Here is a 15,217-nt window from a genome sequence, read left to right as displayed (position 1 = left end):
GGGAAAGAGATCTGTAATTTTCCTTTTTGTACGTTTTTGTTTCCTCATTTTACTCTTGGTTTTAATCAAGCTGATATGCTGTTATGGTAAGATATCACTAGCGACATTTTCCTTTGCGCACATGATGCAAAACCAGGAAATGTGTGGAACACCTACAGAATCCTCATCCTACTTTTTTTTTTTTTCCCCTAAAGGAAATAGAGCAATTCTTTTAAAGATTTCAGGAATGTATTCATCTCCATGGGACAACAGACCGTGTTATTACTGAATAAGCATTTTGGTTGTCATTGCTCAGGGATACAGATACATGTTTTTGAAAGAAAATTAATCTCTACTTAAGAATCGAGCATGCTTTGAATGTTAGAAGGCTAGGTTTTACTGTACCCTTCTAGCCCTCACAACAGGGGCAGGCAGACACTAATAATGTGTTTTCTGTTTCTTTTTTCAGGCCATCCGCTGTACACTGGTAAATTGCACATGTGAATGTTTTCAGCCAGGGAAGATTAACCTGAGAACCTGTGATCAGTGTAAACATGGCTGGGTAGCACATGGTAAGAAATGTCTGTTCCAGGCTTGTCTTTTCTATTCTGTCCATCTTTCACAGTGTCTTTGAATACCAAGATCTGGAGTGATATAGACAGCAGTAGAGAGAGACAGGGAGAGCGACCTGTGTCACTACATAGTAATATATACAGCCTGCCTAGAAATACCCTAACACCACCAGTCTGGTAGCTGGTTGCAGATTTATTATATATTAGATTTTCTAGTGACACATCTTATGTTCGCTCCTTTTAATTCCCAGAAAGATATCTTCAGTCACAGTATAAACAGATTCACATTTCTTGGAACGGATCGCTGAACATCGCAAGATTTCTATAGTTCAGGCATGCTTCAGGTTTTGTGTACAATCAGCATCAGAGGGTTTGCTGATCCACAGATAGGGAAGACTTGTCTAGCTCTTTTCCAGGATGTCCTCCTGTTGAGTAAGAAGAATTATGAGTCTAGGACTTAGATTCTGGCATATGGGCATCTCACATTTGCTTTTTAACCAGTACATCTTAAAAGATCAGTGTGAACAGATTTTCCTGATAAATTCTTCCCTGTGAGGTGGTTGAATTCAAAATCAGAATACATGACAGTAATCTGAGATTACCACAGTGTATATAATAGAAATGTCCCTGTTTTACAAATCCAGAAAATTGAAAGGTGAATGTGATGATCAGGGATACACCACCTGCTCCTGTACCTGAGTGCTTAACATTCCAAATAGAAAACTATATATTACTAGAAAGTGTTTGTTTTACTACTGCACCAAGTGAAGAATGCTCTGATTTATTTTTTTTTAGTACACTTTGTGTACATTCATCTGGAGTATTTACATTTTACAGCAGAGTGAGACAAGTCAGATGTATGTTTCATACACATACTCAAAGCACAGGCTTATAAATTACTTCCCGGAGACTATGATGCATCTGCTTCAATTCTTGATCTTAGCTGTTTTCCAGGATTTTGAGGGCAGCATTCAGGAGACTGATCAATTCATTGCACTGTAGTGCCTGGATTTCAGAATGACTGAATCAGATTGCAGTTCAGAAGTGATTTTCTTTAACCATTAGCACGGTACTTTCACAAGTTGTTCCTTGAATACAAATAGTATTTCCTGCTGCTTTAATTAAAGGGTTTCCTTCTGATTTTTATTAATGAATTTCAACTCAGCTCCTTGACACATGATGTAGTGCTTTACTGAATGTAATTATCAAAGAATAGGTGTTTCCAACAGGAAGTACTGTGCTTATTCAGTTCTGATAACCTAGAAACATAATTAACTGAACAGATCAAAAATAGCTTAGAACTGCAGTCTTCTCATGCTGTACTTGACTAATCTGTGCAGAGTTAATTCATGTTAATAACTGCCATTTAAAATGTTTGAATTCTCGGAGTGAGGAGGAAAGGGCATACAGCCACCACAGTATTATTGCACTTAGCTGGCCTGTTTGGTTTTTTTCCTGCTTCCATTGTCTTTCTCATGTTTTTCCTCGCTCACCTAAAATGAGCTGCACACATCTTGAAAGGAAAGGTTTCCTGCAAGTTCAATTTCTTCTGTCTGGAGTTGCCAAAAGTAGGATTGTCAATATATGAACAGATTCATCAGAGGAGTTCTTTTGTGGCAAGATAAATGTTTCTGTTGGCAAAAGTTCAATTTATCGAGTTTTGACCCTGCACCCCTGTGCTATAGTGGTAATCCTACCATCAGTGTTGTTAAGGCTGTAGCCAAAAGCTGCGTAGAGCATAGCAGCATTCTCTAGTACTGCTGTGCATAATGGAGAACGGGTTATTTCTGGTGTGAATCTTTGGATATTTTAAGGGATTTGGTTAACTAGACTGTTTTGTTTTTAGCTGAAGCCTGGCTTTCATATCGTCAGCTTGGGTGGGGATTTGTTTTCAAAAATACAAAAGAAATGGTTTAAATTGGATAAGACACTTCCTAAGCCTCAAGCAGGCAATCAGATAACAGTTTTATGTTTTTCATTCTGTTTTTGTTAAATGGTTAATATACTTTGTATAGTGCATATGGTGAAAAATAAAATCTTATTAAAATCTTAATAGTTGATTTTTTTAAACCATAATTTAGTTTAACACAGGCAATTGCTGTTTTGTGGCCTTTAAATAATGTAGGAGTAAGATGACAACAAAAAATTAAGACTTTCTTGAGCACTTGAATTGGTTTATTCTTCTGATATTTTTGTTATATTAAAAGTACCATATTGTACTATGAAGATGGTCATGACATTTTACTAGCTTTACTACAAAAATAACTTACTCAAACTTTATTGGAAATAATAAAAAAACTCACTTTATTTACCACCCAATTCCCCTAGCAGAAGTATCTTATCCTATGAGGAAAGAATTATCAAGTCCAGAGTTAAAGATGTTGATTTCATTGACTTTGCATTTTGCCTCGTATGCTTGTCATTGATGTCAGAATAACAACTACTATGCTGCCAGCAGAAATACTCTTATTATGCCTAGTCCAACAGATCAAAAGACCCAATGCAGTATCAATGGGAAATACAATCTACTCTCTTGCAAAACCGTTTTGCTCTAACAAGGTGTGCTGAGGTGATATATGTCATAGTGGACTAAAGCTATTATTTATTACATTCATTCTATTTATTTTAGTTTCAGTATCTCGGAGTTTGTAGGAATTAAAATAAAACACAGTATAAAAATATTATTAAGTTTGTCTGAAATCATTCTTACCCTGTTTCAAAGAGAGTCAGAAAGTTAGAAATACTGGTTCTCTGTCTTGCCTTCAAACTGATCACTGGTAAACTCATAGCGCAGCAGCATGTTTTTCAGATGTTTTTGGTATACTGTGCATTCTTGGACTAGCTGAATTTCGCACTGTTCTATCCGCTTTAGGAACTGAAGTATCCTGTAAATATTTTTGCTGTCTTCCGTGCTTTTTTTTTGCTCAGAGAAAGCTGATCCCTAGTCCTCTAGTCATCTTTGATGTCTTCTCATCTGCATCATGCCAGTCATCAGAGCTCCGGGGTGGGCCCTTTATTCAAGTAGGCTTTAGTACCTCTCTGAGGTATGATGAGGCCACATATGGCCCTATCTCTGGTCCAAGACTTGTCCAGGCCTCTTCTCTAGTCACTTTGAGATAAAGGTCTTTTCAGTTTTAATGAAAATGACATTAACTAGTAGGTTTTAGCACATAGGGCAAATCCATTACTCTTTTTCAATTTAAAAGCTACCACCCTGAACACTCATGCTCAGAAACTTGCCATGTGGGTTACACTTTCACCTTATGAAGGAAGTTTGCTGCTGCCAGGATTTTACATAACGCATGTACTAGCTTGCTGTAAATGAGACTAATAATGAAAACAAGAACCTCAACTAGAAAATGGAGAGTGCTCTGTCATAAAGTCAGAGGCATGACATAACTGTGACTTCGTTATTCAGAATGGTTGAGTTTTCTGAATTTCTAAATGGTAGTTCGTGAAATTTTCACGTAAAAGAAACATGACGTGAGAACAAAAGAAAGGAAGGACAAATGTAAATAAATAAAGAAAAGAAAAAGAAGAATGATGTGGAAAATTTAGAAATTGCATCTCCCCCTTATCCTGAAGTTGCTGAAAGGATTTGGTCGAGGAAGAAGGTTTAGATTTTAAATGTGAGCTGCATGGGATTGAGGCAGGAAGGGAGTGCTATGTTGAAATAAAAATCAGCAGGGTTTCTATATTTGTTTCAGTCCAAACCTGTAAATGAAAGAAATCCAGGTTTGCAAAGTCAAATATCATCTCTAACAAAGCAAAACGAAACCACATCATGGATCTTAGACACTCTCTAAAAGCTGGCAGAACGGCCGTGTTGTTCTTTAGTTAAAAATGGAGATAGTAAAGAATAAATACTAAAAAAGGAAAGGAGAAATTTAATCCTGTTATTAGAGTTTGCGTGTAATTATAAAAAATAACACAATTTTAGCATACCTAACATACTTGTTTCTTTCTATTCAGTTTATTCATTTAAAATGCTTTAAAATCAATTGAGAACATTGTAGATGTTTTTTTTTTAGTTACATAGGGATTTTTAGCAAAGTAATTATCTGCAATTCATTGATAACAAGGGCTAGTTCTTCATGACTTTTAAAGTAAAACTCTTTTAGATCTAGCCTGGCTTTTCCTGTCTTTTACTGAAAAAATCATTTTAATCCATCTGTTATAACTTCCTTTTGACCCTGAAGGCTAAGGCATATTTTTCATTACTCAGTTGCTTCCAGGAACCTTACCTGATTAACATTCACTACTGGTAAACACTTTTGTAAGTCCCCCCTTCTGCCTATGCCAACCCTTTTTGCTTCCATTCAGCAGCAATTCCCAAAGTGGCCAATGCAACACAGAGAAGATGCACTATGTTATCTTGTGGGTACACTGACCCAGTAACTGGTTTTAAAGTCTGCCACATTGGTAGGAATGATGTGGTGTAGTGTCTGCTGTGGGTTACTCTGAGATCGCCCTTAATGCAAGTCAAGCTGAGGTAAAAGCAAATGAGAATATCCAAGCATTAGGGCATCCAAGACAAATAATATTGTTTCAGAGGTTTATAAGACACAAGTGACAAAAAGGATATAATGCTTAGTTGCCCCAACAACAAACAAAAAGCCTTTCTTTTCCATCCTTGTATTCATCTGATACTTACATAACCATATGGCCAAGGGTTTAGTCCTCATGCAAATTTGATATCCTCAGGTGTCGAATAAGGTTTTCCCTGGGGCTAAACCTTACATATGTTCACAGTCACACCTCCTTGGATTTCCCTAGGGATCCATTCAGATTAAAATCTTTTTTCTCTTCTTCCCTGCCAACCCGAGGACATAGAAACACAATTGGGAAGAGGTTAGACCTTTCTCCCTCTCCCCAACTTTATTGGCTCATGGGCCTGGATTTGAATATGCCAATGATGTCCCTTGGATGTGGTCAGCTAAGGACTGCTCCAGTGCCTGATAAGCTCTAACCAGACCATGACGCATTCTGAAGCATGGTGCCCTTTTTTTCTGGGCATTATTATTAATATATTCACATTTCAAAGTGAAAACCTTTCTCACTGTGAACGCTTTATTGCCTGAAAAACTTTTAGTTTACTAATCTCACTTTGTACTCTCAGAGAACTGGCATTAATACCATCAGATACACATTGGCAACTCTAAAATACATATAAGGCCACTTTATAGCTATGATCTCCCTTGAGTAGCTATAAAATGACCAGAGAGGTTTAGACTACAGGTATTTCAAAAGTGTGAGATATTGTTATTTGGTGCCCATTGTTATTGCATTTACGTTTTACAGAGAGCGCTTCATCCCATTTAGCACACCCAATACCACAGGATAAAATGCTAGGAGATACTTTGGACAATGATGTCTTGCCTTCTTTTCTTAAGGAGAGAATCCAGTAAGGAAAAAAGTTGACTATGTGCAAGATGAAGAAAAGGCAATAAAAACAATGATTTTTTTGATTAGCACTTGGAATTCCTCTTTCCAGACATAGTAGAGGCAGCTTTTTGGAAAGGTAGTCAGTTGAACCCTTGATCTTGCCCCCTTAGATGTGGTGATAGGAAGTTCACTACATGGCATAGCTTCAGATAGGAACAAAAGAGTGTCTGATGCTCGCTTCTTGATTCCCAAATAAGTAAGATGACTTCTGTGGGACCTGAGATTGCAAATCCCCAGTGGAGTTGTGGGGCAGCAGTGGACATCTGCAACATGCATCCACAGTTCTCTAGGATGCTTAGGTGACAGTGCCTGCCTGTCTCTTTTAACACCTATGCTGCTGCGCACGAATTGCTGTGATGTGCTAACCACTTTATCATTTTATTACATGTTATTACATCATAAATTTTTATATCTTCTTAACGATCCTACAAGAAGCTTAATTGTTTATAGGAACATCTTAATTAACTAGAGTTCACTAGGTTAAGCAGAACACAAATTGAAAGAGCTCTAAATGAAACAAACCCTACCACTCCATTCCATACAGCTTCATAAGGTTAAAATGGGATTTGACTGCAAGAATAAAAAATTCATACTGCTTTCAGATGTTGCAAAGTAACGGTAATACCATGGGTAACTTTACCTCAGCTTTGTGTTTTGCAAATGTGAAATTCAATGGAAAAAGCATATTTTTTTTTTTACCTACTAGGAAGAATTTCAATTTGAGCTGTAGTACTATGAGGAAGCTTGCCCCAGATTAATTTAGCAGACAATAGTGTTACTTTATTATCTCATTTCCATCTGGATTTTAGAAATAGAAAAGATGGTAGAAGAAATGTATAACATGAGTCTCAAAGACTTCTCTAATTATATTCTAATTGATTACAGTCAGTTTTTCTGAAGTATATTTAACAAGAGCTTTGTGAAATGGTCACAGTACGTGAATTGGGATGGGAAAGATTGATGTCTATGAATGGCAGAACTAGCTGTATGAACCAGTCTTCCCAGGGTCTGAACATCTTCAGCTGTCAGCAAGTTTAGGACAGCAGGTTTTCCTGGGAAAACTGAGGTGGTTAACACATGTGGGAGAGCATTTCATGGGCTTGAACCAGAGTTACACCCTAGACTGAAACACCACTATGGTCTTTGGCTTGCCGTTGTGAAATGCCTCTACAGCACAGTACTCCATCTAAACAGACTGATGTTAACAGGTGGGCACTGCCTGTTGCATTTTCATTACAGTTTTCAAGGCTGCATAAAAGATGGACTATGGTTGCCTGGAGAAGTGGTGGAATTTCCCCCACTGTAAATGTCAAAGACTCCACTTGACAGGCCCAGAGATAACCTAATCTGAGGCCCTGCTTTCAATAGAGGGCTGGAACAGACAATCTGCAGGAATCCCTTCCAACCTAGACTTTCTGTCAATCTGTGAATCACAGTTAGTGGAATTTGAGGTGCATTTGGATTAAGATGGAAGTCCTCCAAATCCAGACCACAATCCAGGACTCCCAAATGTGCTTCTGTCTTACTGTATGTAGTATGTCAACCAGATGGTATTAGGACCATTAAGATGCATATTAACTCCTATCTCTCCATTATTAAGGGAGAGAATATTTTTAAGAGGGTGTTAATGGATGACAGGAAGGAGGCATTTGGCTTTGCAGACAAGAGATAGGAAAGCTCGAAGATGAATGGCTAGTCAAGGTAATAGAAGGAGATATATTAATTTAGTGGCTCCCATTATAAACTGTAGGTTTCAGCAATAACACTGTCAATCCGTGTGTCAAGGAGCAGCAAAAGTGGAGCTGCCCAACAATGAGATCTGAGCCAGGAGTCAAGGGGACTTCCAGCACTGGCCGTGCCTGCACCATGGGCACAGTTCCTCAAGGTTTGATCATGGTAGTCAGAACCAGGTGCTAGTAACTGGGTCCATTGACAGTGGGTTGAGGGTCATCTAGAAGACAGGACTACAGACAGGCACACCTATGATGTACCTTAGGTAGGGAATGAAGGTCCAGGCCTGAGCTTTAGTAGGGGTCCTGGACCCGTGGACTGAGAATGCAGGGTGGAAATCTCCGGAGAGGCTGGTCAGCACAATGAAGGCCAGTTGGTGCTCTCAGCACCGTGACACCCAGATGTTTTCCGGCGAACTTGGAATGAAGGTCCTTTACAGCTTGTTCCTTTATATTAACTATCAACAAGGAAGAGGGAGAAAAAGGCTACCACTTTAGTTAGTTAGTTAGTTAGTTAGTTAGTTAGTTAGTTATGGAGTCGATTCTGAGTTAAAAACATGCTCATGCGGTACCACTACACCGAATAAGGTCTAACCTGAATTTTTAGGAGAAAGCGTTTTAGGTTTCTTTTGTTCTTTTTCTTCCTCTGTAATCATGTTTTCCACTATCGAAGAAAAAGTTTTTTGTCTAGAAAGAAAACATAAAAGAAAACACCTGTTTGGCTTGCAGGAATTGGCCAGGGAGGCTGTTTTCCTGACAGGCCAAAAGCAACCAGAACAGGGCCCCTTTAAAAAAAAAAGTGAGGCTTTCTTCCCCCCCCTCCCCCCCTTCATGTGAGCATTGGCACAAACTCTGACAAGCAGTACTTCATATTTTATTATGTTCTTGTCTGGCAGAATCTCTGTCAGGCAAAAACCTTGTCAGCGGAAAACCTGTCGTAGGATCAGAGGAGACAAAAACAGGTGTCACAGAGGCAGTCAAAACTGAAGGAAAAAAAAGATTAGGCTAAAGAGAGAAAGGCAGACAATTACATTAATGCCATTGCTTTTATCTTATAGATGTGTGTTATTATCTCGGGGTGCTGAGTGCGCAATTGCCTCAAAGAAAAGTAGACAGGAGACAAGGGGAAACTTGATAGTTATTAACTGAAGAGGCAGTGTGTCAAAGCTGGATGGGGTTCAAAGTTTTGCGAAGGGATAAAAAAAATTGCAGACAGCAAGCAACGTCTGTGAACAAACTGTGGTTCTGCTTTCGGCTACATAAACCTAGTAGCAATCTAAATGTTTCAACTTGGAATCAGATCATAGACAGAAAAATTAATGAAAGTTTTCATTCAGACTTTTTTAATAACATTTATTTTGTGTACATGCAATTGAAGTGCTGGGGTTTTTTTTTTTTGATCTGTTATAAAAATGTTGTTAGAGCATGAGGCATGGCGAGGCATGAAGACATTTATCAGTTTAGTTGCTGTGTTGTTTGGGTTTGAAACACCTATTATCAACACATGTTTAATTTTAAAATGCTATTAAGAATCCTTTTACTAAGTGTGAACATCTGTACATGCAAGCTGTAAATTAGAAGATCACATATGTGTCCCTCTGTCAGAGACTAAATGCATTTGGCAAATGGTTTCCATTATTAGCTTTTAAATATGGTAAAAGGCAGAAGGAAACGTTGGTTTTGCCTATGAATCAGAATATGCTTTACTTACTCCCCTTCCATGCTCTTTTGAAATCCACAGTATCTTAGTGAACATTTCTCTTCTCTCTGGATTAAATTGTGAAAGGGATGAAGACAGAAGTGAAATGGAGATCATCAAAGGGTGCCATGCTGTAGCTCAAATTTATACCCAGACTGACTCAAGATGTTCACCCACCCATATAAATGTTAATGTCCCATGCTCTCGGTGCTTGTGCCAGGGGTGAATGGGGTAATTTCCTACACCATGAAAATATTTGAGCCATTCAGTAGACACTGGCAAGTTTTCTTGTCCTTAGTCACCTTCTAAGCATGATATTTTTGAGGAGCAATTTTTTCAACCTACAAAATGCACCATGTTACACCATGTTACAGGTGGTATTATAAGTCTGCATCCTGAAGGAGGCTAGCTTAGACCTCCTCTTCTGACTGCAGTAGTTTGCCTCTCCCTCCAGCATTTTAGTCGTTCATAAGCTATCTTCTGTTCTTGAAAGAATTTGTTACTTCTTTTTCTGTGGTTGGTGGAAAAGAAGAAAATCTTGAACTATGAAAGTGTGGAGCTTTTCATACTAAATACTAAAATCAACAGCAAACTACAGTGCTCCACATTGCCATTAATAATGCTGTACCTGTTTTACCATACTCAACATGCTGTTGTTGCAACTGTAGTATGGAATCTTTTTATGTTGTTACTCTGTATTTAATCTGTTTGCCAATTTCAGTTTCTTTTGCTGCAGAAAGTAGCCCAGTTACGTAGATTTAAAAAATGTCTGGAAAGCTCCCTGTTATTGTCTGGACACAGACTACATAATTTTTTTTTTTTTTCCATTTTCCTGTTGACCCTTGAACAAATGTAGTAATCTGGAAAGATGATGACATTTATAAAAATCTGTATTCTCATGTGCATGTGTGTATGCACTCCAACTGTATCCCTCTTTGATAAGGTAGAGAACTGGCTAGAGACCATGCAAGAAAATCTGGAGTGGGACTATTGCAGAGCCCAAATTTAAAACTGAAGTGGAATGAGATCCATAATGATCTGTATATTGCAACCTACTGACTCTTCTCTGTGGTGTTCTGAGATAGATACCCAGCCAGGCAAATCAGCTGAGAGAAAGGGTTTCATCAGACCATTTAATCCCTCTCTAGGAGAGCTAAATATTTATCTAGGATCAGGAAATTAACAAGAGCTGTGTGTGTTTACAACTCCAGTTGCATTAAAACGAGGATATTTAAAATTCTTTTATATTCAGTAAAGGCAAAATGTCATGCTTTTATTGTAGTTATTCAAAAACCAATATGAGACCTCAAAAATTCATCACTGCATACTTGTATTTCTTTTGCTTAATAAAAATGGAATCCGCACAGAGGCATGGCTTTTAATTTGGTTAACATTGTGCACTGCACATTAGGAAGGAAGGGGTCTAAGGTCAATGAGTAAATTTGCAAAGCTGAGCTTTTGCAGTGGCCACAGTTTAGATGAAATGAAAGATTTTGTCTTTATTTTCTGTCTTTTGATAAATTGAACAAGTGTTTGAGCCTTTTCTTAATGTATCTTTTGTACTTAATTTCCTTTGAATTACACAGGGTCCCAAAACTCCAGTAAAATATAATGGTGAAGTAGATCTCCCTTTCGTTTTTCACTACATTTAAAAAAAATCCAACAACCACAAATGGAACATAAAACTTCGTTCATTGATTTGTTACAAATAGGTCCAAAGTTTTTTGCTGGAATTTTTGCATAGTAAGAATACTGCAGGCTGTAATGTGAAGGTTGACATTGTATCAATTTCAAAATTCTCTTTACAATTCGGATTATACTGAGCACAGTCTGTGTAAAATCTGATGGATTTTGTTTACTATTCAAGAAGGTAAAGAGTGGATAAGCCAACAAGGGGAGATTCAGGCTTGACATTAGGAAGCATTTCTTTACCGAGAGGGTGGTCAACACTGGAACAGGCTCCCTAGGGAGGTGGTCGATGCCCTAAGCCTCTCAGTGTTTCTGAGGCATTTGGAGAATGCTCTTAATAATGTGCTTTAGCTGTTGGTCAGCCCTGAAGTGGTCGGGCAGTTGGACTTGTTGTAGGTCCCTTTCAACTGAAATGTTCTAAGTTATCTAAATCTTTATGGTACATATCTGGTACTTCAGACTTAGGTAAGAAAAAACATACTGAAAGGTTCCTAATTCTTATACTAATTACCCAATTAGTAATTTTTGGATGTTGAAGGGAAAATTCTATAATGTCTTCTGCTTCTTTATAATCGTTTTTTGCCTCCCTTTTTTAATAGTTAAAATTTCTGAAACAAGTACTTGAAATTTAGAATTCATCACAGAAATATTACTCATCTGTATGTTGTTGTAGTAAAACACAAGGGCCTTTTTAGGCTGTTCCACAAAAATTTTGATTAGTCAGCAACTATGTGATTTTAAGATTCATGAGATCTCTTCTTCCTGTCTCAGTGAACAGCTTTCCACTGACACAGAGGTAAAGAATATCAGACTATCAGGGCAGTGCTAAGAATTGAATTGGGCTGTTAAAAGGCAGCCTTCTTAGTTTGCGCACCTAGCTGAACCCATCGTAGTCACGTTTTTGGAAAAGACTGTACAGGTTACGACCAAAAAGTCACAAACATGTTAAGACTTTTCTGGGTGAACTTTTAAGCCCACTGAAAGTGTTAGAAGTGTGTCTAATACCTCATGCTGCACGAGGAAGGGACTTCTAATGTGTGGTTTATGATGCTCAGTCACTGATGTCTTCTTAATAAGGACAAATCTGTTTATGTCATTTTTCACATATGAGAAAGTTCATTCTTTTATATAGCATGTTTCATCTTCAAGTCTCCTAAGCACTTACGAAATCGTACACTGCTGCAGATACTGTTGAATGTATTCACCTGTGAAACACAGCATTTATTCATGAGCATATAGAAATTGAACCAATAGTTTAGAACAGAAAAAGGTGAGGAATGCATTACCCACGTGAAATTAGAAGGGCAGTTCAGGACAGCAGAATACAACTATCTACTCTGAGATTTGGCAAGAATGCTATAGTTAATGTTCTTGTCCTTACAGAAAAAACAACAGTGAGACTTTGGTCCGTCTCTTATCTCTTATTTGAAAAAGTATGTGTCTAACAACATAAATGGCCTCTTGAATCTACCTAGAATATTGGCATAGTTCACTAATGATACCAGAGGAGAAGTCAGTTAGAAGTGCTACAGAAAGCAACTTCTCTCTGTCAAATATTTCCTTAGCAATCTCTTTTAAAGAAACAAGGTAATTTTTATAAATTACAAATTATAGTGAAAAGTTTCAGTCTCCTGCCAAGTGCAAGGTGTTTTGATAGTTAGTGATCCGAAAGAATTTCAGACGTTTACCATACTGTTATTTGTCGTATGGGTGCATTTCATTTCTTTTCAAGTACAACTTTTTCCTTTTTTTTGCTTTCTTTGTCTTTAGCATGAGTCCGTCTTTAGTTTGCAAATGTTCTTACACACCCATGCAAAAATACATGCTTTGTTGTGTTATAAATTACACATTTCAGTGCATATCCTGACTTGTACTTCAAAAGGATAAAATTCATTGCTTACTTGGTTATTACATAATGTGGAGAATAAAGCCACAAATCAAAATTGGAGATAATTTCACTGTCACTTGGAAAGTTAATCCAACACTGGACTAACTCTTACTTGTGTGTGTTTTGAGAAGTGGATGTCTGTAGATAATACTGCTTGAAGACAAATGTTGCAGATAAATGGAACAGTACAGGGTATCTTGTGAAAATTGCTGTCTGCTGGTCAAAGATTGTGCTTAGTAATTTAAAAGGACCTTTTAAATTTCTTTTTCACTTCTATTCCATCTCGGCCTTTCCAAAGCTGTTGTCCTCAGAGTGATCACATTACATGAAGTGAGTCCACAGAATTTTGTAATCTCATTCTAGCTATTAGTTTTATAATCCACCCAATAGTCTTTAGATAAAGACATCTTACAGACATTCTGACTTGGGCCAAAGTAAAATCATGACCTTAAACCCTTCAGCAAGCCAAGTCTTCTTTAGCTGGAAGAACTTGTTTTTTCTCATTGAAGGCATAGGGTTTACTATTAAGTAAAGAGAAACAAAAACAACTATTGAGATATATTGGAAATACAGTATGAAGCACTGCTTAAAAAACATTGAGTCTTCAGAAAATACCCATTCAGCTCTTGAATCTGGTCTGAATTCATGTAAACTTGGAGAAGCCAATTAACTTCTTCGGACACAATTCTCATTCTGTAAGATGGAGGTGGAAAACTCCAGGTGATCCAGATCTGCTTAATTATTTTGATAGTCTGCTAGAAGGTGTTACATCTATTAATGCTTATATTATTTACAGCATTCATATTGTGAGTAATAGTAGTATTTTTAAAAAATATTAATATTTTACTTCATTTTACTTCTTCCAAATGGTTGCTCTGCCCCGCAGGTATACATATATACATAGCACACATACAGCACAGCCTGCACAGTAACAAAAGCAATTTTATAGGCTTTTCTAGCTGAGTACTTTGATGATACATCTGGTACAGTAGTAACAAAATAATCATGTAACAAAAATATCATACATAAAAGGGGCAAAAAAAATTATAGGAAAGTAATTGACCTGTTTAAGTTTTAATCAAATCCCATTCATTAGACCTTGTAAATAAAGCAGTCCCACATCATGAAGCCTATATAGCTGAAGTACTTTGGAAGAAGAGCTTTTGGAAGAAAAATTCCACCCTTCACATTCTGCAGTATAAATGTCCTGTGGAGAGACATAGGACTACAGTCCCTAGGCTTGCCAATTCCTTATCTTTTTTGAATGTTAAATTAATATTTAAAGCTATTTATTCAAAGTTGACTTAACCACTAGAATAGGAAAGATCAGACAAATCAGTTGCAAGCAATGAAGTACGAGGAATCCAGAAATCTTTGACAAAGTATTCCTTGGAGTAAACGTGTTGAATGAAGCCAGCGAGTAAATGATAAAGGCCTTTGCGCTCTGGATGTAAGAAAGCAATTTATCAAGAGTACATGAACTCTCCAGTGACCATGAGCCAAGAAGAAACCAAAGTACAGGAGAAGAAGTCCCTATAAAATTATTTTAAATGCTCAGAAAGTTTTGTTTAAAAAAAAGCAATGAGAAGCTTAGGTGCTGCAACAAAGTCCACAAAATTGAAAGAAAATTAAGTTTAAACATTGATACTCAGTAAAGTGCATGATGTCATGTGCAATTCCATCATGTTTAACTTCACAAGGGGATAAGAATTACCTTCATCCTGCAAACCTGCCCTCTCCTCATCCCTAAATTATTCACATCACAGTGAATAACGTGAAATTCACACAGAAGGGTAAAAGAAACAAGCCAGCTCAAGTAGCAGTGAATTCATGATAGAATTTATGGTAAATCAGGGGACTAATTTTTAACATGTTTAAAAAGCTGGGGTTTAGGCTGTATCTGTTTTCTTTTTGGTGAGTCTCAAACCTTTAACAGTCCCAATCAATTCTGCATAGTTTCAGTCCTGGTCATCATTTAATTGTAAATTTTCTCTATGTATACTTACAAGTATTGTCGTCTCTGTGGCTCAGCTGAGCACCCTTCTGCTGTAGGAATTAAAGTTAATTGTGACCTTTGGAAATGAGGCCTGATTCCAACTGCATCTGTGAAGAGGAATCACTCAATGATGAGTGGTGTCCCTCAGGGGTCTGTATTGGAGCTGGTACTGTTTCATATCTTCATCAATGATGTAGACAGTGGGATAGAGTGCACCCT

General features: G+C 37.4%; 1 protein-coding gene across 1 annotated transcript in view; it reads left to right on the top strand.

Annotated features, from left to right (window-relative positions):
- The window catches only part of BNC2 (basonuclin 2), a 112,383-nt gene that overhangs the window by 21,223 nt on the left and 75,943 nt on the right, over positions 1–15,217 (top strand). Inside the window, exon 4 of the mRNA XM_010295832.1 lies at positions 449–551. Within this exon, the coding sequence (XP_010294134.1) occupies positions 449–551 (103 nt within the window). The remainder of the gene's footprint in view (positions 1–448; positions 552–15,217) is intronic.

Source organism: Phaethon lepturus, unplaced genomic scaffold, assembly GCF_000687285.1.
Source record: "Phaethon lepturus isolate BGI_N335 unplaced genomic scaffold, ASM68728v1 scaffold12191, whole genome shotgun sequence".
NCBI classification, from domain to species: Eukaryota; Metazoa; Chordata; class Aves; order Phaethontiformes; family Phaethontidae; genus Phaethon; species Phaethon lepturus.
Note: the sequence above shows the minus strand (reverse complement) of the source record. Positions and strands in the feature narration are given on the sequence as shown.